The sequence below is a fragment of the Melospiza georgiana genome, chromosome 10 (assembly GCF_028018845.1).
Source record: "Melospiza georgiana isolate bMelGeo1 chromosome 10, bMelGeo1.pri, whole genome shotgun sequence".
NCBI classification, from domain to species: domain Eukaryota; kingdom Metazoa; phylum Chordata; class Aves; order Passeriformes; family Passerellidae; genus Melospiza; species Melospiza georgiana.
Genome location: NC_080439.1, coordinates 4,763,645 through 4,791,265, shown reverse-complemented (window position 1 = coordinate 4,791,265; position 27,621 = coordinate 4,763,645). Strand labels below are relative to the sequence as shown.

The following is a 27,621-nucleotide window of genomic DNA, read 5'->3' as shown; positions in this document are numbered from 1 at the left end:
GTCCTGGCAAACATTCCCAGCACACACAAAGCCTTTCTCCTTTGCTTCCCAGGGCATTCTGCAGCACCTCGTGTTCCTGGCAGCTTCTCCCCAAGGCCTTCCCCACAGCAAAGGGCAAAGCTGTGCCTCCCATCCAGTTTTGGGCCTGGATATGGTTTTTGAGATCCATTTTTCACGGGGGGCAGACAAGAGTGCCTTGCAGTTCATTGGTGTGGGAGACAGGGCAGCTCTGCAGGGAGGAGTTTTTTCAGTCTTGGACCTTTCCATTTCTGGAAACTCTTCTCTGAGGGAACAAACCTTGCCAGTTCCGACTGGAAAAAAAAGCATAGAGACTGTAAGAGTCAAAATTTTGCTGTATTCTTACTGACTTGAATGCAAGCAGCCCACAGGGAAAATAACTGAAAGTTCATTCATTAAACAGTCCCAGTTTTAAAAGCTTTTCCACCTCTACATTTTGTATCACAGCTCCACAAATAAACAAGAACAATTTGGCTGCATTTTCTTTCTTGGCAATGAGTTAAATTGGTGATGAAATAGGTCAAAAGGACTTTACCATTCATTTTACAAAAGTACCTTTGATGGAGGCACGCACAAGCAGAAAATCATGTCCCATTGTATTTCTTGCCAAAAATAAAATACACTGGAAAACCAGCACTTTCTGTCAAAATTTGAATTGATAGGTAGTCAGCAGTTATGTAAGCTTGTATCAAATTACATTTGCATAAGCCCATTAAAATCAGCAGTTTTTAGATATCTAAACACCCAAGGGAAACCCCTCTCTGTCATGGATCTGCTGGTTTTAGGGTGCTGCTACTCTGGGCCCAGTGGGTGTTTCTGGATGGGCTTCCATAGAGCTTGGATCTTTTGCATAAATCCCATGGTCTTGAAGAGGTAAATTACATCTTGAGAAGTAAATTCAAATTTGGAACAAAAAACAATCTAACTCATCTCCCAGGGATGGCCCTGCTGTAACATCCTGAACCACCCTCACTACAGGACATGAAACAACACAAGTGCACACACTGCTGCTCTCAGGGTGAAGGAAAAAGGGAAATTAATTATCTGACTCTAACATCTATAGATTTTTAAAAGTGGCAGTGGATTGGAGGGTGACAGTGCCACCTCTCCAATGACACTGAACAAACCAACAGTCTATCAAATTTTTCTTCTTCTATAAAAGAATGCAGAACAATGAGTTATTTACAGAAAGTGTGTGAGAAAGCTCGTTACAAGAATATAAGCATAAAAAAATCTTAAAAAAATCTTAAAAAATCAAACCAATAACCCCCCTCACCCCCAGCTGAAAGCACCATAACTACATTTTACCCCCACAACTCCTAATAAAAAGCACCAGCCCTATTTTACAGAAATTAAATCAAAGCCCTTGGCATTTTAAACCCTTGCTCAAACCCTACCACCCCAGAGTGATGGGATGTGGATCCGCTTGCACCCTCTGGATGTCATTCCTGGGTTTGGGCTGCGTCTGGCAGCTCCCAGCATCAGTTTTCTGTTTTCAATGCCCAGCTGCCAATCCCAGCTCTCATTTCTGTGTACAAATACATCCTGAGAGCCACAGGTTGCTCCTCCCGTTGTACCTGCAGATAAACCACTTTGTGTTTCTCCAAATAAAGGCATTTTACGGCTTCCCACACCTGCTCTGATTCTGCCACGGGCAGCAAAATAATGGTTTTGTGATGTGTGTGAGTCCATAAGGCAGAATTGCTCTCAGGAGTAAAGTACCCCACTCTCCCCTTCAAAGGCTGCTCTGAGGGCTCAGGAGATGCTCTCCCAGCACTTGCCCCCAATTTTGATGCTACTGGATCAAAAGGTCCTTTGCTTTTTTCTCATGTTCTGATTGATTTTCACATGATTGCAGCCCTGTCTGTGAGAAAGAAAAAGCATGGCTATTTCCAAACCCCTATCCACATTGCTCTCCCTGCACAGCCTCCTTTCACTAATGACCTGGGGCTGCAGATCATGGCAATTAATGTGGGCAGGCAGGGAACCTGACACCACGAGCCTGCTCTGCAGTGAGACAGCACCATGGGCTCTGAGGAGCAGGATTTCAACAGCTTTAACACAGCAGTCTGGCAGAAGACAGCAACAATGCATGCCACAAATTCTCACAAAATAAAGCCAAGATTCATGGTCACATCCTGCCCAGTCAACAGCACTTTGGTGTTTTTATCAAGCAGTGACAATGAGATTGATTTTTCTAAAATCTGCTGTGCCACACTGGTGGGGCTGTGAAAGGTGCAATCACCTGAGTTAGTTTTGATTGAATGGGGAGTTTTGAACCCACTGAACTATTGTTAGTTTGTGAGGAGGGAGGGGAGTGGGTGGCAGCACAAGGGTTTCTGTGTGCCCTGGCTCCAGGAGAGCAGTGCTGGTGCGGGGCTCGTCCCTCAGATGCCTGAGGATCCCTGGTCCCATGCTGGGGTGTGGGATCATGGGATGGTTTGGGTTGGAAGAGACCTTAAAGGCCATCCAGTCCCAACACCCTGACACGGGCAGGGACACCTTCCACTATCCCAGGCTGCTCAGAACCAACCCAACCTGGCCACGAGCACTTCCAGGGATGGGGCAGCCTCAGCTTCTGTGGGCAGCCTGTGCCAGGGGCACACAGGGAATCACCTCAGACCAGCTGTGCTGTCTAACCCCATCAGAGGTTTGTATTTACCTGCTTCCTCTCAGCCCTTGCTGTGGGCTCTGCCTGATTTCCCACACTGCAGTGGAACCTGCACTCAGCCAGGCAGGCAGAGCAGTGCCAGTGCCACAGGCTGTGCCAGAGCTGTGCCAGTGCCACAGGCTGTGCCAGAGCTGTGTCCAACATCCCCTCCCGTGAGCCTGCCTGAGGTGAGCCAGGGGAACCAGGAACCATCCCTGCCCAGACAAGGCTCATCCAGAGCATCACCAGGGGTTTGTGCAGCTGGGATGCTTCTGGTTTCAGAACACTGAAGTCAATCACCTGACACTTCAAGCAAGACCAGGACAGAGCCATAGAGAGCACAAGAACAAGGCACAGAGAACCCTAATCCAGAGCTCCATCCAGCCATACAAACTGCACACAGCAGCATCCCAGGGATATCTGGCCCTGCTGAGTGCCAAGACCTGATTTTCTCAGCAGACCCTGATGAGCTGCAGCCAGTGCATCCTGCCCAGTGCAGCCAGGGAACACCAACATCACCAGTGCTGCACACCCCCGAGCCCAGGACAGCACCACCAGCTCACAATTTAAGGAAAAGAAGGGCATTTGCACTAGAAATTAAAGAAGAAAATATTTGCATTGGATTAGGGTAAATTTCTCGACTCTATTCACAAGTTAATCCTCACAAGACTTCTGCATCCCTACTGTTTGCTCCATTTTATTTGTAGAGAGTAATAGCTTTCATATGACAGCAAGTGAGAGAGATGAGCTAATAAAATTACTAAGAAATGACATCCACTGAGCACACTGACCCAAGCAGTTATTTATTAACCATGTCAGGAGACCTAAAAATAGCTTTGATTGCATGCAAGACCATCTATGCCACCAATTAGTGCAGAAAATGTAACTACTCAAACCAATAACAGCACATTCACTTAGATAACAGCAGATCCCAGGCTAGTCCACTGTGTGAAGCTTCTTTTTATTTCACTGAGCCAAGAAACTGGGCATTGTAAAAGCAATTGTCAAGAGCAAAAATAGATGTAATTGTTCAGAAAGTACTACCAATAAAATAGCCCTTTCAGGGGATCTCAGCTGGCTTTTCTGCTCAGCCATAAAAACAGTGAAACAAAATGTCCATATTCATCTCTACTTACTTCTGAGAAAAATAAAGATAACATTTGCATCTTTACTCCAGGCCAGGTTAAGGACAGAGAATGTAATTCTACATCACATCAATAAATGACAATACATCATGAACTCTGCAATAATTCTAGAAAAGGATTTGCAGAGGAAATATAATTTATACTTCATACTACCACACAAATTTCTTCTTGTCTCTGACACCTTTGGCTGCCAGACAGGTCTAACAGAACCATCCTGTTGATGTAAATGTCATTAATGTGGAGAAGAACCACTCCATGTCCACAGGCCATAAATTCATAGCATGGAATCACAGAATGGTTTGGGTTGGAAGGGGCTTTAATGATCATCTGCTTCCAGCCCAAGTATTTAACTTTCAGGGGGATTTTAAATTCCTCATCTGTGCTTCAGGATGGGAGGGACAGGCAGGAGAGCCTTGATCCTCCGGCACAGCACTGGCACTATGACCCACCCCCTTCAGCTTTTTTTTAATATCACACTGGATTTGAGCATCTCCCAAAATTCAAAGACACAGTGAGTCTGTGGAGAAGCTCCACAGGAGGTGCACAGCAGGGGCTGGTGTCACTCCAGGTCCTGTTTGTCCCAACTCCTCTGGGGAGCGCGTGGCTCAGCTCGTGCCACACGTGGCTGCGACCCCCTGGTTCCTCAGAGGAACCCCCCCTTCCAACGGGGCCCAGCTCCCCTGCCCCACACCAAACGTGCTCTGAGCCGGCAGGAGAGCCTGAAGTGAGGAGCAAAACAAATTCCAGGCGTTGGTTTTTGAGCAGCTCTGTGATTACTGCGAGGAGAGAATCGCCGCTGCCATAGAAACGGCAGCGCCAGCCCGGGGACCGCGAGGTGCCGGGCACACCTGGCACTGCTCACACTGTGCCCCAGCCCGCTGCTGTGGGCCACCACTGAAACACCCAAAACACACAAATACCAGCCTCTGCTCTCTCACAGAACTTCTCAAAGTTGATACTTCTCCTGCCAGCAGCAAAGAGCTGCTGGTAAATACAGCATCAGCCAAGCCCGCGTATAACCCGCTCTGTGCTTCCTCACCAAACAAAATCCGTGGTAAATTCAGTGCTACTTACCCAGCTCTGCACAGCCCGGGTGTGGGAAAGGCACCCAGCACCTCTGCAAACACCTGTGGGTGATAACAGCACAAGGTAACATCCAGAACTCCAACAGCAAATGTTTAAATCCTGCTTCTCTCCCATGGGCTCCCACTGCCCTCCAGCATCTCTGCAGACACCCCTGGCAATCAACCAGGGAGCACTGAAAATAAAAGATCTCCTCAGATGTCAAAGTGCTGATTACTATTTTGTAGACATATTTAAAAGATTTTGTTAAAGAGACTGTCTTGGCAAGCACTGCTTAAATAAAAAAGCTGAGCAATCAAGTGAAGAAAGTATTCCCCTAGGAAAACCCCACTCTTGTTGTAAACTGCAGTAATTAAAAAAGCAAACAAATCAATTGTATTTATGCAGTGACTTGAAAAAAAATTAACAAATTAACATTAATGTGTTTGACAAGAAACATGTATGCATACTAGATTATCTCATCGTGACGAGGAATTGAATTCATTGCATGTAATTAGTAAGTTAAAAGTTCTAGTATTTCAAGAGTTTAATTACTCAGCAAGTACAAACCTAGGTATGATTCTATAAATATAAATCCTTACTTTTCCATGCAAGCTATTTAAAAGAAGTCATTAGAACACCTGACTTTCAGATTATTACTACCAACTTACCCTTCAAAAACCACAAAAATCACTCCAATTACAGATCAGAAACATGCTGAGGTAAATTCAGGGCTCCCACCCTTGATCCAGGATGCACAACAGCACTGACCTGCCAGAAGGGGCCACATCGACCCAAAGGGCTGTGTTCAATTAAAATAAACAATTAAAACAGAAAGAATTAAAACATTTATTGGGCATAAATATATTACATATACACTACAGATACAGTTAAGTCTTACATACATAGTGTAGTATTTGCAAAATCTATACATTAAAATTGATATGGCAGTTTTAATATAATGCATATGAAATAGTCTAAAATTTACAATACAAGAAAAACTTCTGATTATTTTTCTTTTTAAAGTTGAAAAGCTTGGAATGTATGTTCCCATAGTGAGGTAAAAACATTTTATTTTTCTTTTTCAATTTAAAGAACTGTGCAAGGATAAGGTTCATACACATTCAATTAGGGCACTTCTCAATCGTGACACTGAATACTGAGCTACTGGAGCCAACAAACAGGATTAGAAAACACTTCAAGTTCATAAAGAAAAAGGCAGAACGATATAAAAAGATCTCTCTCCTTCCTTAAGGGTATTAAATACTTAGTGTTCCATTCTACCTTTGTTGGTGGTGGTGATTTCTGTGAGAGCAGAGTGCCCTGGGGCTGGATCCAACCCCTGCCACTGCTGCACCAGGGGCACGAGGGGGTTTGGGAAGGGCCAAGGCATCATCAGCAGTGCTGGGTCAGGGACAACATCCCTCAGAGCAGGAGGGTGAGACACCAGTGACCTCTGTCACTGACACACAGGTGACATCAGATCACTAAGGCAGGAGATAGAGGCTGAAAATGCCAAATTCACCGGGCCTGTCCCAGCTGCTCCAGCAGCATCTCCCAAAAGCTCAGGCTTGGAGAGATCACAGGGGACCCAACAGATCAGCAGTGACAGAGATGCACTGAAAAGTGTGACTGACTGCTCTCCCCTCCGCTCTGCTCACTGCTTCTAGTAGCACTCGCATTTCAAACTCTCCAAATGGCTAATCTAGAGCACGTTGGGGTTTTGTTCCTTTTCTTTATTAAAGCAGTTTTTGTCTTTTTCTTAAAAAAAAGGTGTCAAGCTTGGATTTCATAGCAGCACTGCTCAAACAATATACCAAAAATAAAAAGAGGCAATCTATTCAAATTTCTGGGTTTTTCCAAACTAGCGGTCTTTTCATCTTTTTAAAAAATACACTCTTCTCCCCTCCAATGAAAACAGCTGTATACTTTTTGCTCACAAAATACAGATGCAAGGTCACAGAGTTTCATATCACAAATAAATTTAAATAAGATGTAAATAAATTTGACAAGCCATGACTTTGGCAAAAAACAAAAAAATATATATATTTAGCTCAATGCCATTAGTTTGCAAGGCTAAATCAAACTAATTATAGTCAATAACAAAATACAGAACATTTCTAATATTTGCTACATCTAGAGAGGCACACAGAATAATTCATTGATCTTAGCACTTTCTTTCCAGAGATGATTTTGTTTTTGGATACATGTAAACGTTTGAATCACTGATAATGGGGTTTTTTTGGCATTTAATGTACTAGATGCTCCCATCTTCAAAAACACAAGAAAATGCAAGAAGATTAATAATACTAGGAATGCTGCCAGGTAAAAAGTTGACCTAAAGTACAACAGTATAAAACAGACAAAATGTAACATGCTATGGGGAGGGTGGAGAGGGGGATTAGATTAGTACATAAGTACACTTTTTATTTTTTATTTTTTTACAATAAATAAAAAGATTGCACTGTAATTGGTATTTAAAGTACTGTATGCAGTATATAGTATAAATAAACCTAAAAACAAAAATAATGTTGTTTTTTTCCCCATTACTTTGGTTAAGGGAATATTATGCTAGTACAGGACACTGAATCTTAGACGATGGAGACAGAGCACAAAAAAAGATAGGACAAAAGCAAAATCAAGTAGCAAAAATATACAAAAACAAGAGGCAGGGAAATACACTGTGTCTGTTGCACCCTTTTGGAATCTATTTGCACCTCCAGCTCATTTATGTCCCTGAGGTACTTGCACAATGTTGTCTTAATATAAATAACCCCATGACTCAAGAGTTAAAAAACCTAGTGTCTCGATGGATTAAAATGTGTCTGGGAAGGGGCAGGCAGGAGGGGGACACTGCCACCAGAGCAGGGACCATTCCTCTGCAGGACTCTCATCTCACTTTTGCCAGGTACCAAGTTATTTCAGTCAGCCCCGTGGTAAGAACAGCATAGACACCCTTCCAAGGCATTTAAAACAAACAGATGTGATTTCTGATACCTCCAAAAAGTTCCATAAAATAGACACCCCTCCAAAAAATAACAATAATATTAATAATAAAAAAAAAGATCAACTGACAGTAAAGTTTGCTTCCATTGAGTGTAAATCTCACCTAATTCAGTAGAGGCAATAAGCTGTCACCAGCTTGAATCATATAAATCAGGCTGAACGTAATAGAATAATATCTAGTATTAGATTAGGAATAGTTATATACAGTGACAAACAGACAAGTTAAAGCAGCTTTTAAATAGCTGAACATGGGAATAACTAACTATTGCACAATGCCCTCTTACTTAAAATTACTGCTAGGAATCAGAATGGTAAAAAAAAAGATCTATAATGCTTCATAATTTATACGTAGTTTGGTTATTTGATTTCTTATACAGGCAGTTTATAGTGTTTGTAACTGTAAAAAAAACAGGCAACTAAAAACCTTTTTCAACTGCAGGATGTTGTTCCAATTTAAATGCACTAAACAGTTAAAATAAAAACTTAGGTTTTACCTTGAAAAACTGGGGCAAATGTAGTGAATAATTTGTAGGCAACATTGCTAATACTGTTCAAGGAAAAACTGGTACTTGACTAACACTGTATTCTAGTCTTACCACTATACATACTTGTGACTAAGGTTTAGAAGGAAAAAGAAGAGACAAAAAAAGTGACTCATTATTAAAATTTCCTAAATAGTAAGATAAAATAAGAGACTGCATGAACTTCAGTGAAAAAAGCCAAACCAACGTCGAAAAGGCAAATTGTTGACAATTTTGAAATCGCGAAGGAAAAACAAAAAGAAATCTTGCTTTTGGTATCTGGTTTGCTTGTTTCTCCAGTTTGACCACTTCCTAGTTCTGAATTTCAAAAAGGTGCATCAAAACACTGATTTATCTTTAACTGTATAAAACAAGAGCGGTATATAAAACGCATGGTAGAACGAAGGATTTCGAAACAAAAACAAAAAAGGAGGGAGAAAAAAAAAAAGGAGGAATATCTGAATAAATGTGTGGATTATAATGCGTAGCATTAGTTAAACCTGTACTTTAAACTCCGGTTGGATTGCCTACTTCATAAAGAAGTACTGTAATATACAGGCGAAGATGACGGAGAGGCTGGCGAAGCCGAGCACGATGAGGGCGGCGAACTGCTCGTCCGTGGGCACGGCGGCCTTGGCCTTGGCCTCGGCGCCCGGCCCGCCCGGCAGCTCCAGGGCCCCGCGCTGCAGCGCGAACGCCGCCGACGGGCTGAAGGGGCCGCTCAGCTCCTGCCACGGCTCCAGGCAGCGGCGGCAGGCGCACACGCGGAAACGATAGTCTGTGTTCACCTGAAGGCCTGAGATGTGGAATGTGGTTTCTTCTCCCTTGTACACCTGAAAAACAAAGCAGGCAGCGCCGTCAGACACAACGCCAGCCCACAGCAAACGGCGCGGCGACGCGCAGGCGTGCGAGGAGCTTGCCATGAAGGCCTCAGTGTGAGGCCTCAGTCTGAGGCCTTACAACTTCAGCTTTTACATTTTCCAGATCCTGTACTAGTGAATTGATTCCTGCATTAGTGAATAACTCTGAACTTCATATAGAGTATTAGTAAGCTCTCCCCACAGTTTGAGAAAACAAAACAATCCTTCCAGGCCTCAGAACCAAGGTTGTCATTGCAGCCTCAGGCCCCGAAAAATGAATATAATATATAATATAAACAAATATAACATAAATACAATATAAACTAATATAATATAAACTACTATAGATAATATAATAATATAATATAAATTTAATAATATAAACAAACACCAAATATAAAAACATATAATATATAATATAAACTAATATAAACTAATATAATATTAATATAATAGCATATCAATATAATAATATAACATAAACAAATGTAATATAAACAAATATAAACTAATATAATATAATCTAATAATAATAGAATATGAAATAATATAATAGGAAAATATAAATGTAGATTTAACAATATAAATAACCCCCCAAATATATACAATAGAATATAAACAAAAATGAATTCTGGGGGAGTAAACTGGGGAAATGTGACTTCATTACCTGAAGGACAATTAGCCTCTGATATGCAAAGAGATCAAACTTAGATCTGTCTGAGAAACTCATGACCATTGTCCATCTTGGGTGAGGCCTCCATGAGGCTTTTGCACTGCCCAAGGTCCATCTGCTGAAGGCCTTTAATAAATACCTCTTTAATTCTCTAACTCTGCCCGGCCTCCGTTCTAGGTAGCCTCTCCAGGCATCAAGTCTCTAAAGGAAACAATTCTCAAAGGAAGGAACTCACTGGGTCAACACAGACTTCAGAAAAATAGAGGCAGGTGGAGGACTTCTCAACAAGTCTCAACACAGGACAGACAACAAACACATCACTCAGCAGCAATGATAGCACACACTCATCTTCTGTGGGCGTGATAAAAGCTACAAACGTACTTCTGCACTCTGAAAGTGTGACTGGATGCCTAAAACATGTCTGGGACATAATCACCCTGTCTGGCCTCAAAAGGAAGAAAATCTGCAAACGAGGTTATTGGAAATCATTCAATGTGTAGTTGTAAAATTGCTTACAAATGTAATTTTTATGTATTTTCCCCTCACATTTCTCTCAAGGAACAGCAGTCTTACCAGAAATTGCACTTTCAGGACTGTGGAAATAATAAAATATTATTAAGGTGTGAAAAATTTCTTTTGATTGCATTCTATTTGGTTGTTTACTAATCCAAACCCATCACCTATTTATATTAATCAAATGTAGATACCACATGACTCAGAGCACAAGTCACAGTATCAGAAAGGAGAGAAAAAACTGAGTATCTGAGACAATTTTGTGACTTAAATGGAAAAAAACCCACTGGAAATATTCACAAACTCTGAAAACAAATAATTTATATAATGGAGGGTTGTTGAGACTGGTATTTTATGAAATGAGTGTCTCAGAGTGCCTGTGTCTGCTGGGAAAACATCCTGAACTTCAAATACTTCTTCCTCTGCTCATTTAGCATTTCCCTTCTCTTGGCTGTGGGAAGAGAAGGCTGAGAGCATCTCTGCTCTCCCAGAGGCAAGAATTCATCTTAGACAAGGGGAGCAAGTGGGAAACTAGTCCCAAGCCCTTAGAGGATTTCCTGTGTGTTACTGTGGAGTTAGAAATATGGAAGAAAGAGAAGAAACCTGCTCAGCTAAAGACCACTTAAAGAGCTCCCAAGCTTCCCAGCTTTCCTGCCCTGCTGGCCCCTGAGACTCATCCCCTGGTTAAACAGTCAGTTGCTGATTTTTTTGAGGTCTGTGACAAAAAGATTAAGGTGCTTCTTTTCTTTGTCTTCTCCTTCTCTTTTCAGCTTTCACAGCTTTTCCAAATGCAGTTTGAATGATGGCAAGTCTGGGTTTCCAGACTAAGTCCTCTAACTGGCTCATGTTTCTTGAACCTGAGGCACAGATCAAGAAATAACATTTAAATAAACGTTGCCTTGCTCAAGTATTGCTCAGCATTTGCAGGAAGTTCCCTCCAGGTCAAGTGACAGGACTACAGCAAATTCATCCCACAAACCCTGTGAATGGCCACCACAGCCATGCACAGCTGCCCTTCCTCCAGTGTTTGTCTTCCCAATGCCAATGAGGAGTGAGTCACTGGGTTACAGTAATTTCAGGGAAAACAAAACTGAAAGTGCTGTGGCAGGCCACAGAAGTGATGTGAGGGTTGAAACATCTGTTTGCAAAGCAGTCCCCATCCCAAGAACACCTCTGCCACCCTGCTCTCCAATGGCAATTCCATTTCTAATACCCACCTCGTGTGGGCAAATCTGTCGTCCCACAAGACTGTCCCACAAGGATTCTTCCACCTAGCTCCCATTTCTTTAGATTCTGAGTCAGGGCAACTCCAAGCCCTCACAAAATAACTGTCAGCAAGATTTGCTTTCTGGTGCTGCTGTGATTAATAATTTCATTTAAAACATATAGCCAGAAAAGCTCTACCTGCCTTTGCCACAAACCAACTTTTGCAACCAATATGACCACTTCTGAACCAAAATTAAAAATCCAAATAATGACATTTAATTTAAAAAATTTACAATCTAAACTTCATAAATTAAAATTAAGAGATACTAGCAATTCCATATATACAACCTGTCTTTGCACTGAAAAAAATCCTGTCCAGTTTAAAAAAACCCTGGGATTTTTACTTGTTTTGTTCTGTCAGGGTGGTGAATACCAGTGTAACTGGAGGCCAGGCTTGGCTAAATAAAGACCTCTATCTTCATTACAGTCTAACAAGTACAGATGGCCAAGTTCACTCAAGCCAGCTATTCAACAGCACTTCTCATAAAAAGCCAGACAGCCAAGTGAGAGAAGAGTGTATCTGTAAAGGAAGTTTGAAAAATTGTTGAAAGTAGATAAGAGTACATGCATTAATATTCACCAATGATAAAGACAAAACATCTCCTGTAGTAGCACTAGGATGGCTATGGAAATTGTTCTGCTTTCAGTGGTCTGGTATTTACCTGAGTGGACCTACCTATCAGTAACAGGTAAACAATTGTTAAATTGTCACCCACTCCTGAGAGCAGCCTCTGTACCCTCTGCAGCAGCACCTCAGAGCTGTGGCAGGATACCCCCAGCACAAACACATTTGGTTGTGAACACTGATATATGTGAGTGGATCTCACATACACAACAGAAAAAACCCTTGACAACTATGAATAAAGTCTTTAAATCCGCCAAACAAATGTGAAATCAAATATAACTCTATGAAGCAGCAATATTATTTTATATGTAGCACATTATGCTCTGGTGGCCAACAAGCCAAAGTGAAGTGCCCATCCAATTTATCCCTTTCAGTTCCTAGAACAGCTTTTTGGTTTGGACACTTCAGAATACAATAAAAATGTGATGAGCTTTTTGCTTGGCTCTCTCAATGGAAATATCATCACAAGTAATAAACTGCTGCTGAAGACTCTTATGGTATTTGATCCTACTGATGGAGCTAGAGAGACAGAGAATTCCTGCAGGCAAGGATTTCTCAATTTCACTGATCTCATTAAATAATTCCAACCCTATCTCCCTGTTTTCCAAACAATAACACTGACAGCCATAATTGCCCTATAAGAAAGACACTGGAAAGTGCAAGGTAACCTCACCTGGCTGCTGCACCCTGATGCAATGGCCAACGTCTTTAATAGTTAATAAAAGGCTATTTTGTATACTGATAAAAAGACAGAATCAGAGAATGGTTTGGGTTATAAAGCTAAATGCCAACAGGTCCTGTGTAATTCTGTCATATTCTGACACACAACCAGCATAAGTGCCTTTGACTTATTGGAAATAGAGAAGGAAACCAAATCTTTGGCTGACTAAGCTTTACAGAAATTATCAGTTCACTAAAGTGTTTCAGAATGTCTCTGTGTTTGTCTACACAATCGAATCAAAACAAAAAACCAATAATTAAAGTGAGAGCTTGATGAGGCCCCAGGCACCCACCTCTCAGTGCAGACCTGAGAATTGCTAGGGGATTTTCACACACCCAGTGTATCCTACCAACACTGTTTTTTCTTTTGGAAAGCATTTGGAGACAGCTTTTTTTTTCTCAGAGGAGACGTGGCAGAAGCTGATGAAACACTGCTGCCTGCAAATTCTTGGAAATTTCAAAGGTAGAACATTTTGCTTCAGCAACAAACAATTTAAGGATAAAGAAGCTTTAAAAAGTTCAGTTCTCCCTTCCCATCGTCAGCTCTTAAGAGGATTTGGTTCCTGGGTGATTCCATCCTCAGAGCAGCTCAACTGGGAACCAAACCTTAGGATGCTGGGCATTCCAGCTGTTATCCCAAACTGCAGCTCCTGCTCCAGCCCACTCCCCTAAATCCACATTAAAGCTATGCAAACACAGAGACAATTTAATACACTTTGGATATAAATTCTGCCTGAGTGAGCTGTGCTGGACAGAAGTGCAAGAAATAGAAAAACAAATCCAGGCCACTGATTCCTGGAATCTCCTGTGGCTTACATCCTGATTCATAAACAAGGAAGATTTAATTTCCTAAAAAGAACTGTCCCATGGCATTGCTTTTTAAAAATTATCTGTAAAGATAAAGCACACAAAGACACAAAAAGGAACACACTGTGTGAGAAACAAGGAAAGGAGTATGTAGCATTTTTTAAAATACATTCTCCAGGGAGCTAAAATGTTCTCTGTTTAGCTCCAGCAAATCCAGTTCTTCAGGCAATTCTCAGCAGAGAAATATTTACAAAATATTCTCCCAGAGGAGGGCAGGGATGGCTATACTCCCAGTCTGGAAAAAAGAGGTTTTGAGTACTTTCATATCACCTCTGCTAGATCAAATGGTGGAAAATCATCAGCTTTTGGGCTGTGGAGGGCTGCAAACACTGGGGTGCAGGGCAGGGAGACAGCTCAGTGTGACAGTCTAGAGAGAAAGGACAGATTTACCCAAAAGCATATCAGTGGCTGATGCTGCATTCCATGAATGCCTGAAAATCTAGAGTATATTTCATTGGTGCCACCCTTCAAAACAATTTGCAAAATGTTTCTAGATAATATACCCCTTTAGATGCACATGCAAAATATATTTGTCACTTGCAGGGAACTAAACATATTTAAAAATAAATTTAGGACTTGCACTTCAAAGGTAATAACATATCACTAACATTAATGAACATATTGGTGCCAGTACTTCGCAGTTAATTAATAACTGTAATGAAGGTGATCACAGGCACGTCAAAGCAGAGGTGAAATGTATTACCCAGAAAATCACTGAAACGTGTTTCTGTATTTTATCTTCTGTGCACATTACAGGAGCTCAGAGAATGCAGCCACTGCAGCTCAGGGACACCCAGTGCTGAGACACCACCCACAGTCCTGATGGAGGAAAAACACCTTGATGGGCAAAGGTGAAACGGTGGAAGTCTCCCTCTGTCCCATGGCTGGTTATCAGCCAAAAAGTCCCAGTGTCACCTGGAGCATCCTAGCCAGGAACCTCCTCCAGCAGTTACTGCTGACAACTCACACAAAAACCCCTCCTCAGGCTGTGCCTCATGAGAAATGAAGACCTTCAACATAAGAAGACTCTGAAAGTATTTTTTATTTCCTTCACAGATGTTTTTTTCACACCACAAGTTCTGAACTGTGCAGATGAAGCCATCACTTATGTGCCAGGAACATGAAGCTGTGCCCAGCTCTTCCCAAGGACTCCAGAACATTTTAAACACTGGGGATACATTCACTGAAGCTGTACCTGGAGGTGACACCAAAGCCTCTCTGTACATCAGGGAACAGCAAAATGGTTCCACTTTTCCACTTGCCACTGACATTGTGAGGCCAACACAACACAGTGCACAAGGGTTTCATTACCTACACCAGCACCAGAAATGTTTCCTGACAAAAACAATCATTAGTCTTCTCTTTACTGTCCTCATGAATTGTCCTGCATGCTTTGTGTTGTTTTTGATAATTCATTAGCTCACAGCAGCACCCAAGAACAGCCTGAAGAGGAACAGAGACACACCTGAAAAGAAAGCACTAACTTACACATATTTTTAAGAGTTTAATTAGCACAGCAAAAGAGTCTAATTAGCATAGTATATCTCATTTCCCTAATTTGGATTTATTTGGAATCTGCATGACAACGAAAGGAAACACAGGAAAAAGAGAGCACACAGATGAAGTGCACTGCAAATCACACAGCCAGAGGTGTGATAGATGAAATAAAAGATCCAACTGTGAATGAGCTGTCTGTTTCAGGGGCTCTGGGGAAGTATCCACTTGTGATGTCTAATCCAGACAGACAAAGGAAAGAAGGATCAGCTGTACTTCACTGCCTATATTTCCACAGTGACAGAAAGGATACACAGCAGTTACATGTGCATCAAAACCTCAGAGGGGAATGAGATAGATGAACAAATCACTTAAGGTGTACTTGACTGAAAACCTTGATGGACAGTCTTGGAACTGGCTTAGAAAGAGTCATCTTCTGACTTCATCTCATCTCCAGATAATGGTTAAGAGCAGCCAGCTCAGAAGCAAGCATGGGTGGACAGAATTGTAACTTTTTAAAGGTTAGTATGGTTAAAAATAGTGATTAACCACAGAAAGAACACAAATCACTCCAATAAAATAATGATGTTCTATATACTCCCTTAGGGGAGAAAACAGCCCATTACAGCTCTTAATTTTGACTCAGCCTTTACCAAAGTGCACCTGACACATCACCATAGGGTGTAATTCAATACACTACAAAGAAGCAGCACAGTGGATTTTCAAAACCATTTCCATTATGCCATCAATTTAACAATATTAAATCCAGACCATTTCCCTACCTGCTTGTATTCAGATTCTCTTCCAACCAGTACCTGCAGAACATAACCAACAGGATCTCCCTTCATGGGTGGGACCATTTCCCAGGTAACCTCACAGGAGTTTCCTCCCAGCTGTGTCACTCGAGGGGCTACAATAAAATGAAATGTGTTAATGTTTAATATAAAGACTGCACCAAAATCTTATTTTATGAGCACTGTAATATATACCAGAACATTTTAAAAAGGCTGGAGCACCTCTTACCAGTCAGCTCCGTGAGCTGCTACAAAGGAGGAGTGGATTTAGAGAAAACTTTAAAAACTTAATTGCAGTGCTGTGCACTGATCTTTTCAAAGCAGAAGCCAAGGCACAAACTGCACAGGTATTCATAAAAGCAGCAATTCTGTGAAGTTTTGAGCAAACACCTGTGCCAGTGGAGATGCCTGTGCATCCCTCCCTTGCTACATGCCATTGAAAGAGAGAAATAATATCAAATATTTCATTCAGGAAAAACAGGAGAAGGAATGTGAGAAGAGAAGCTAAAGAATCTTCTGTATTATGTATATGAAGTCCAGCCTGGGAAGCAAAAGGACAGGCATACTTTTCAAGACTTGGACTTGAATATAAATCTGAGCCTGACACCCACTTGATCAGAGCTGCTATTTCTAGCCAGACTTAAGACTAGTGCTCTCACTAGAACTCCAGAGAAATTCAATTTGTCAGCTGTTCCAAGGCTGCTGTCCTTGGCAGGGGCGCTCTCAGCAGCTGAAAGCCAAGGGATGCTGTGCCTTGACCCAGGGCAAGCTCACAGCTCAGTCTAGCAGAGCACAGACAGGGGCAGCACATTTTTATGTACAACAAAGCATCTGCCACTGGGAGGCACGAAGAAAACTGCAACAGCATCCAGGGTTCACCAACCTCTTGATCAGGCAGAGCCAGCAAGCACAATGCCAAAAAAAAAAAAAAAAAAAAAAAGAATAAAGCTGGGAGAAGCAAGTGCTGAGCACTTGTATGAGGTGGTTAACACGTGCACGTGCAAGGACATGAGCTTGTTAAAGGCAATCCAGATCCCCAACCCCACAAAAACAGACAACAGGAGGGTCTACCAAAGAAACAAATGCTGCTGCATACATTACACAAATTTTAGACTGATCTGTTACTTCCCAAGAGGAACACTTGAATCATGAAGGCCCAAATGTAATCAATATCCATTTACTTCTCTCTGCACATCTGCTAGTGTTGAGAGACTGATAATAAACGCCTTTATCTTAGCTGACAACAATCTCAATTATTTTTCCTTCTCCTTCCATCTCTCACTTCAATACATGAAGATTTTTGTCTGACACTTACAAAACACTGCCATTAACAACAAAGCTATTCTAGGGTTGGCATCACTAAGAGAGTAATTAGGAGACCTTACAGGAGAACACACACTTTCTTCTGCTAGATAAAAAGCCAAATTAAGTTTATCACATAAATTCCTTTGTATTTCTCTGAGCACAGAAGGGAATCAACACTGTCATGTGGCATCAGACCAGTCCTCCCCATGGCATCACCTCCCCTCAGCAGTGCTCACCAGCACAGCTTTGTCATGTCCTTTTCTCTGTCACAGCCAGTGCTCTGTCAGGTACCCGAGGTCCCAGCCCACACACGACCCTGGTATTTGCACCATTGATTCTCAGCTTGAAACTCAGCCCAGGGGATGAGTCACACTTAACAGGAACTCAACAGGCAGACTGGGAGGTCAAAACAAACACCTGGGTGAGGTGAACTGAATAAAATGGATTTATAGCCAACAAAATGCAAGTGTTGACTACAGTGACATCCTGGGTCATGCCACAGGAGCTCCCTTCCCTTGGCTGGGCAGCACAGCTCACACCTGTGTGAAGGTGTGCATCAGGATAAATCACCCCTGGCTAAGCATCCTCACCTCAATCACACAGGACTTTTTTGCTGGAGAGTGTTTTCTGCCTGGGGGGGACTGACTTAGCAGGGAAAGGCACCCCCAACAGTGTTCTCCCCTCTACAAATATTTGTTTACAAAAGGTGTCAAAATCACCAAAGCTGGATTTTAAATACAGAGAACAAAACAAAACCTCTCTGACAAACTGACAGCTGTCGTTTCTCTCCAAAAATCACAGGGCTTGACAGGGAAGCCTTCAGCACCCAGGAGAAAAGGTGCATTTGATTCCAGCTCAGCTGATCTGACAGCCCATAGAGCAAACCCACTGCCCTTGTAACACGCCAAAGAAGGACTAATTAGGCCTAGAACAAAAGGCCTAATTACGTGAAGTTTTATAATGAAACATCTTTCACTGTGGGCTTTACTTTTGCTCCTTCCCTCCTTCCTTCCTTCCTCCTCTTCCTCAGGAGCATAATTACTTAGGACAAAATTTACACACAGTAAGACATTTCATTATGAAACTTCATTTAATTAGGCCTTTAGCTCTCCTAGTGGAACACATGCTGAGTTCGAAGTCTAATGTTCTATATGTGAAATATCATAATTAATTTTATACATTAAAGGAAAAATAAACCCTGAAGGTCTACACTGGATATCAGATACATAACAAAAAAAATTGAACTTTACTAAAGCTTAAGTTGGTGGGTACACACACACACTACAGCTGTTAGATCCCTTGTATAAATGCTGTGGTAATCCAGGGCAATCCCCTGGTAAACATTATTGATAGCAGCAGCATTTGAACAGTTTTTTATTACAACAGGGACATAACCTTTATGTTGCTTGTGTGATTTTTTTGGGTGGTAATTTAGCTTCCCACCATTAAGTAACTTCACAACTCAAGAGAAACCTATAGTCAGCACAAACTGGTTCCTCACAAGTGTTATTACACACTTATGGTAACCCTTACAACCTCCCCTCATACTTACCAACTACATAAATAGTTACAAGTTACTTACACATTAAAAAACCATACTACATACCTTTGATTGCAGGTGGGAGTGACTTAGTTGTGCAGAAGGTACAGATTTCTGAGAAAGGTCCCTCCCCAGCATCATTGACTGCCTGTATTCTGAACGAGTAACAGGTGGACTCTGTCAGCCTCTGTATCTTGTACGTGTGACTTGGTCCCCTATAAATTGGGATAAACCTGAAACAATAAAAATGAGAGCATGTAATTACACTGGAGTGGCACTGACATCTCTGTTTATTGCACTTACCAGCTTGAAGTACCCACCTTGTGAAAACTGGCACCATGCGCCCTGCAGGGCTGTTAAACACACATATAAAAATGTCCCATTAATAACACACTGATGATGATGATGATGAGGAGGAGGAGGTCAGGGAAAGCAGAAGTTCATTGTCCCTTTTGAAACTACTACCACCTTGCAAAATGATTGCATGAATTATCAGGAAGAACATCTGTCAGTGGGCTCCCTACCACCATGGAATCCAAATGGATTCAGCCTGTGTCCTGCTACAATACACCATGTGTGCTGCTGGTTTACATGCATGGTGAAAACACAATTAATTTGTTGACTCTCTAATGGATTTTGCACATTAAGACACAAAGGCCGTGTCTTGCAGTCATCTGTCATCTTCCAAAATATTTCCATTGACAAGACTAAACAAGAGCACACACAAACTTGTCCAACAATGTAATACTGAACAAAATCAATGTCATTTAAGAATAAAGTATACAGCTGCTAAAAGAATCTGACTTCTATTTTCTATTGCTCTGCTCAGATAAATGCTTTTCACTAACAGTTTTATGCCAGCCAGCAATTTCTAGCTAAGCCCCTGACCCCCAGGAGCTGAGCACAGTGGGGATGAAAGCAAATAAAGAGGAAGCACCCAGACTGTGCATCCATCCATTCTGCCTCCACCAGGGAACATCCTGCATGAAATAGTCCTGGCCTTGGAGAACAGAAAATTTGCTGCGTAGGATCACATACCATTTTTTTATTATTTAGTACCTTAATTCAAGTATCTTAGCCATTTCAGAAGGTTTTAAATCACCAGGAAGCCGAGAGATATTTTCCTTTGACCTCCCTATCTAGGTGCTAGCTTTATCCTTTGGCTTTGCATGAGACACAGAGTACAACCAATTTGAGCATTTCAAAGAAACTGGGTCTGTCATTAGCTCCCAGGGACAGAAATCAATTTGCATTAAGTTATGATTGCAATCCACATAAGTACAAACAGAGATCAAGAACCATTTGTAATAAAAGGGAATATTCAGGTAATTCAAATTGCTGGAAATGCACTCTGAGGACTAATGTGACTTACTGAGTTTTAGTGAGACCCACACCTTGATAGGAAACTAAAGATCTGTCCACACACGTTTTTCAGAGGAGAATTTAGAGCCAATTTCCAAAGAATTGTTTTCCTAACCTTATGCTTACCCAGTTTAAGAGCTCCCTGCTATCTCATATTTCTGAGGCTTATGTAAGCAGCCACAGCACATTTCAAAGGACTGACACAAACCTGTGCTCAGGGAATAACGTTTGAGATTCACTGGGTGATGAGCAATGAACACATACTCAGGACAGCATTAAGACTCAAGAGACAAGATACTCTCCTTCTGCACTTCTTGCAGCTCAATCAGGCAGTTTCTGGCTCAAAAACCACTGCACTACTCACAGGAGTGTAGAGATTTGGCTCTGACCCTGATCCAAGGGCAGCAGAGAGCAAAAAAGATCCAATGCCTATTTTAGACTAATGATCTCTTTGCAATCATTTGTGGAGTAAGGTGAGCAAGAGAGGATAAATGTATCTTCCCAGCTAATAGACAAGCACACCCTCACCCCAGGCTGGGCCTAAGGTATATTTACACATTTACAGTCATTCATATGACCAATACCAATGACTCAAATGACATTTGAACCTTTTGGATATGACTAAGGTCACTAACACTTCCTAACACTGAGGAACTGATCTGGAAAAACATTTGAGCTCTTTCTGTCATTTGGGAACTGGACTAATACTCCCAGTTCAGTTAATACCAGTACTCCCATCCAGTTCCCATCTCCACTCATTTCTACTTCTCTGTCTCTAAAAACATCTGCCAGGAAAGCAAGAACTGTCACAGAGAAGTTTGCACCACAGGACTGGATTGGAATCACATTTAAAACTTCTGAGATTTGATCATCTCTGAAGAAAGAGGGCTTCAATTTTCCAAGAAGAAACACTGATGGCTAAGCCAAATTCAGTTGCTGTTGGGCTTTATTGTGACACTAATGCTTTGTAATTGTGTTTGAAGATGCAGATCATGATGTAAGTCATGTAATGAAGATGAAAGCCTAACTTCAAAATGCTTGTGATTTTTTGATATGGTAGTATATTTTCCTCATGTGTAAAGCAGGCATTTCATAATCCTCCAGGATTTTTTCTGTTATTTACAAAAATATTGTAGCTAATCAATGTAGGTGGCTAAAGGTATGGAGCAGTCTTTTTTCACTCTCCTGGACTTTCCTCTGGAGGACCACAATGAACTCAGAATTCAGTCAATCAGTGTAACTGCCCATTGCTACTGTGAGGCAGCAAGCATTAAAATTATCTTAACTAAGGTAACATTTTCATATGATTGCAATTTCATTTTTAAAATCTACATCTACTTATAAAAGCACATTTGAACATGAGCTCTATGTACCTTTGCCTCCTTGGCAAACCTGTTATTGCTCACTGTGCTTCATCCAGGCCTCATTCCATATATTGCCTCAAGAACAAGTCAGCTCTGAGCCTGTTTGCAAGGACTTAATCTCTTATGCATTGAAATGTTGACTTAATCTGTGTATGGAAACCTTCCCTGCGCTCCATCTCCTTCTCACCTTCTTCAAAACAAGACATTTTCAAATCTCAGTTGAATTCAAAAACAATAGCCTACATACTCAACAGGCACCCTGCCTTTGAAAACATTCAGCCTCTCTGGTTACTGGCATTCCCAGTACAGCTGAATTTTCTTTTTTAAAGTTTGCACATTCCACAATTAAACCTGATTTATTCTAATTTTCCAGGCTGTAGTGTTGCCTCTCCTCTCCACTAAATTAACAGCAGAGACCAAAAAGAAAGCAACTTTCTCCAGGGATGGGAGCAGTCCCCAGAGGTTACTTCTCCCTCATCTCACAGAGAGATTGTGTACTCCCTTCCCAGACATTCTCACTTTATTATTCATTTACCTGCACACAGCAGTGGAGAGAGAACATTGTGTCCTACAGCAATTGTTAGGGAGACACCACTGCTGTTAGTTTTTCATCAATACCCTTTTATTCCCAGTGAAGATCTTCTTGGAAGTATTTTGCATCTCGCAGCTATTTTGTTTCCTCCACTTCAGTCACTTCCAGTCAAGCAGAAGAATATCAGTGTACTTGCTCTACCTCTGCTCATTAATTCCCAGCACATTTTGAGCAGCAGGTTCCCTTTCAAACTCTTGGGTTTTGTTGATATTTTGGTAACCTGTTGGTTCTTGCAAAATTTAATTTGGAAGAAATTCTACTGTACAGCACTAAGGAAGATGGCAATCTTGGGGGAAGGCACAAAGGCTGAAAGAGCCTTGAATGATTCTGATATTGCCTCTCAAAATACGTGGTCAGATGTCAGGATTTTGGCTGGAGAGAAATCATTAACACAGCATCATTAACACACAGTCCAACCTGGTGACCTGAGGCTTCACAGCAGCACACAAAGGCAACTGCCTAATTAGAAACTAAATGACAAGAATTTCACAAACCAACAGCTCTTTTAATATTATTAATGCTGCATCACATTATCTACACATTTACTGCCCCCACCTACTTTCTTAGACTGTTCCTCTAATTTGGTTGCACAACATTATCAGACACTCACTGATTTATGTGATTTTCTCTCTCCACCAGCAGCTCTCTGTACTGTGGCAACAAGGAAAGCAAAGCTTCAAACCAAAAAACCACCTAATTCAGAGATGCAGAAGTAAAATTAACACAATTTTTTTTTTCATTTCTGCTGTATTTTAAAACATTCTGCTCAAAGGGAAAAGTTTCCTATCTGCAGCATCTCTCATCCCCACATCCATCACTGCTCCTACAACCAGTTCCAGGGTGACCCAACCTTTTCAGCTTTGGGACACTTTTCCAAGCCATTCTTTGGGATCTCCTTTTGCAGGCAGGTGCTGAGGGAAATTAAACATAAAACAAGAGCTCTCCAAAAGAGATTTGTGCTCCCACAGCCTCTCACAACTCTGTCTTCCAGTCCTAAAATGAGGTGTGGACCAAACAGGTGGGATGCATTGGCCCCTTCGTCCTGAAGATCTGTTTTCTGGAAGATTCCTTTTAGGAAAGTTTTATTTATAATACATATTATATATTTTAATTGTATTATAATGTATGCTCACTACTGATATGATTTTTGGTGTTTTTAATAATAATAGTAACATCAGGGCCCAGTGAAGGAAACATTTCCTTCCTTATACTTAGAAAAGCAAAACTAAGTGAAGAACAGATAAAGGCAGGAAGAGAAGTGATAACAGATGGGAAGAGTTTGGTTTTCTTCCCTGAGTTATCTACCACATCTGCAGGCTAGACAAAGAGTACTTGCTGCCAAAAATCGATTTTTAGCCTGTTTCTACTAGATTATCTTTCATCTGCTGCTGAATTTGAGTTTGTAACGCATATTCACAACAGACAGTCACTTGTGAGACGTCTGGAATTACTGAGAGTTGAAGTATTTCAGCCTACAGGAGCTCCTCCACAACAAGAAAAATTGATTTTTTTGCAAGAAGCATCTGGGCACATTCAACAGGAATGGAAGACAGAGCAGCCAAGTGCCTGACTGAAGATTGCTGTGTGCAGCCACATCTGGGGGGCAAGGAACAGGCAGGGAGGGCAATACTGAGCACAGCTCAAATGGGAATGAACAGCACTTGAATGGAAGATGTGGGAGAAATCACAGAGAGCACCCAATGGCCTCTTGAAATTACACAAGAAGAAGTAGATGATTTGACAACACCCTGTCAATAACCAACAATAATAAATAAGAGTGAACTTAAAGCTGAAACCAAAAGAGAGCAAAGTTCAGAGCAGCAAACCAATATTCTTACAGCCCTGCATGTGTTTATCTTCCCTGTGCAGCATCAGAGCCCCTTTCCCAGAGTTTTAACAGAGTTTATGGCCCTCAAATGATGCTCACTGAGCACATGGGGTCCAGGCTGCTGCTGTGACAGCCCCAGGAACCTGGGCAGAGCTGGAGAAGGGAGCCAAGCTCAGCCTCTGCTTCACCAACATCAGCAAAGCGAAGCTGGAACCTCAAAATGTGCCCTTGGAAAACTGGCCAATGTGATCCTGCTGCACTAAGCTGAGCCTCCACTGCACTTTAGAGATTAAATATGAGAGTCATGACTCCAATCAAGGTGTTGTTTTTCTTATAGGGTTGTTACAGATGTGCAGAAAATGGTTTTTATTACAGTGACAATCTTGGGTCTAGATGCTGCTCTTATTTATGATTTGCTGTCTGGAATATTGAGTTACCCATCAAGTCTGAAGGACCTGCAGATGTGCACAGATCAAAATAAAGGAGAAAATTTTACTTCTTACCAAAGCAGGGATTTTTTTAATATACTTATGGAGTAGCATCTTACTCTGTGTCTTGCCAGCTTCCTCACAGCTGAAGCACCTCATCTCACACATTTAACGTGGTTTTTTGAGGCTTCACTTTGTTCCAAATAATAACACACATACATTTAACTCACACCTATTACAAATGTTGGTTCACTCCTGCTTCCAGGAAGAAAGATGAAATGCATTAACAAGTTAACTCTCTCACGCTTGGGAACAGTTCTCCCTCTTCTTTTTCATTTGCAAAGCCCCAGGTATCTGATCAGAATGCTGCTAATATAAATATCACTATTTTTAATAGCAATAGTCACCTACAAAATGCAGCAATATGAACACAGGCTAGCTTGAAAACTTTCCTGAACATTAACTTTCTATCTAGCCAGGCCTGCAGTGCAAACTGTAGCATGCCATCTGTCTTGGAGCTCATGCCTAATTTCCTTTTATCACTGTTTTACCCAATATGAAAATGATTTTTTCCTGCAGGTTTTTGCAAGGATACGTTAACTTATCTGATTTTGTATTTTAATAGAATTTCGCAAGCCAGTAGGACTGATACATAGCAGTAATTGCTGTTAAAATGGGTGTAAATTGTCTGGATCAAATCAGGAGTGTAAACAATTTTTTAATTAGACTGCTTGAAACTTGCAGTAACCAGGGGATGATTATGCAAAAGTCATCAGGCAAGGGCAGCACATTCAGCAACTCATCCCTCTGTGCTTCTATTCTGCCTTCAAGTTACAGCAGAGCAAACACCCAGGTTGAGGCTCATATATTAAACCACTCCCTGCTCCCACCAACTAAGGCAACAGAAGTGTGGGACAATTGTAAATGATCTTTACATTATGGTTGTAAAGAATATGTTGAGGATGTTTCTTAGTCAGTCTTACCAATGGTCCTCCCTAAAAATGTAATTACATGTGTATATATTGATTGTGATTCTCTACACACACAAAAATCACACAATTTACCTCAGCTGCAACGTACAGTCATCTAAAATGAACACAAGCAACTGATAAATGACCCACTCCTAATTTACTTGTTAATTCTCCCTTTCAGACTGGATATTGTGAGCATTTTAAGACACTAAGAGGTGCAATTAGTTGTGGGAACAACTAAAGATTAATTACAGTACAGCAGGAAGAAAATAAAAAACATTAATTAAGTTCACTTGTTCCACAGAGGAAAAAATCCATAGTATTCTGGAAAGTAGTGCAATTTGATTAACATAAATTTCTTGACATTACCACAATTAGAAAATGAAGTCACCACTGCTAGTTTATTTTAAAAAGAAAGGAATTTCATAGTCCTCCTTACATAAAGGTCACTTACTCTCAACTAACGTTTCTATGTACTGAGCTTTCCAGAAACAGATTTTTCTTCATTTCCACTCAGTGCTACCCATAATTGAAAGGACAAGTGATGCTAATTTCATCTTCCTAAATGTCACACCCCGAAGAGCTAATGGGAGCTAACGCAGGTACATCTCTGATGTGCACACCTCCTCAAGCCCTTACACTAATCAGTGCCACAAGATTTCCAAGTATTTTGCTTCACAGGTCTTGCAATCAATGAAACATTTGGTCTCCAACAACTGGCCTGTTACACCTCATTACAGAAAGGGAAAGTTGAAAACACTCCTTAATGACCAGGACACACCGGAGAGCACTGGCTGTCATTACATAAAGCCAGAGCTGAGTCTTTACAAAAGGCCATTAAAGCTATTGGGTCAGGATGGGACTTACTGATTATTTTCTCATCTTAAAAGAACTCACTCATCTTTATATTTCTGCTTGTGAGAATGCTTCAACAGCATTTTAAAGGTAACTTCCATTTTAAACCAAAGAAGGGACAATCATAGTACTGAACGGAGGGATTTCAATATAAAGCTGTTATCAGTAATTTCAGGTGTCTCAGGGAATACAGTAACAATGTTCTCTGAAAGACCAGGGATACGACTGAGGTCACTTCTTAGTTACCCATATTTTAAACCACAGCCTCTTTCCCTGAATCAAGTACTATCTCTTCTCCCAACAGAGGGGACACCATGGCACCTTCCTACAACTCTTTCAAACCATAAAATACTCCAAAACATCCTTCCAGATCATTTATTCTGTGTCATTTTTTCACCAGAGGGCTGGTCAGTCCCAGGCCTGTCAGTGATTCAGAGGCATTTGGACAATGCCCTTTAACTTGGCCAGCACTGAACTGGCCAGGCACTCATACTGCAGGACTGCAGGTCCCTTCCAGCTAAAATATCCCATTTAATTGCTCCCTCACATGTGCACAGCTTACTGTGCCATTGGAGATGTGATGCTCAAAGAGCTGTATTCCAGCATTTTCCACAATCACACAGAGGGGTGAGCAACCCCTCAGTCCCAGCAGGGTTTGTTTAATGGGAATGATCTCAGAGAGGACTCCTACCTCTGTAAGCACCTGCTGCCCCTACCAGCTCCTGCTTGGGCTGTCCTTCCCTTCCCTGCCCAGCAGGGATGACAGCTCTCCTGGATGTACAGAACTGCACCTTGCAGGGCCATCTCTCACTGTGATCCATGCACACAATGGAAAGCAAAAAGAGACTGCCAGACAGGGATTAAATGCACAGATCTTATGGCCAGGACCTGCCAGCTCCAGCTGCTCTCTAACACAACAGTGCACCCATCCCACTCCTCTGCCATGCCCACGGCCCAGCCCTGGCTCATTTCAGGAATTATCTGGGCTAACTGCTCCAAACCCAACCACCAAAGGGAGCCTTTTCATGGAATGGCTCGGTTCAGGCAGGAGGAGACAGCACAATGTAGAGGAGTAGCTTCTCTGCATCTCTGGGAGCTCATGCGGACTCTAAGTCAAATTCACAGCTAGGAAGATCCAGCAGAGTATCAAGTCCAAATGGCT

At 41.6% G+C, this 27,621-nt stretch overlaps 1 protein-coding gene across 1 annotated transcript in view; it reads right to left on the bottom strand.

The window, feature by feature from the left end:
* Positions 1-6,449: 6,449 nt before the first annotated feature.
* FNDC3B (fibronectin type III domain containing 3B) overlaps positions 6,450-27,621 on the bottom strand; it is a 183,196-nt gene continuing 162,024 nt past the window's right edge. The window contains exons 24-26 of the mRNA XM_058031468.1: positions 19,126-19,292; positions 16,203-16,330; positions 6,450-9,235 (exon numbers count right to left, since the gene is read on the bottom strand). Of these exons, the coding sequence (XP_057887451.1) occupies positions 8,930-9,235; positions 16,203-16,330; positions 19,126-19,292 (601 nt within the window). The 3' untranslated portion in view covers positions 6,450-8,929. The remainder of the gene's footprint in view (positions 9,236-16,202; positions 16,331-19,125; positions 19,293-27,621) is intronic.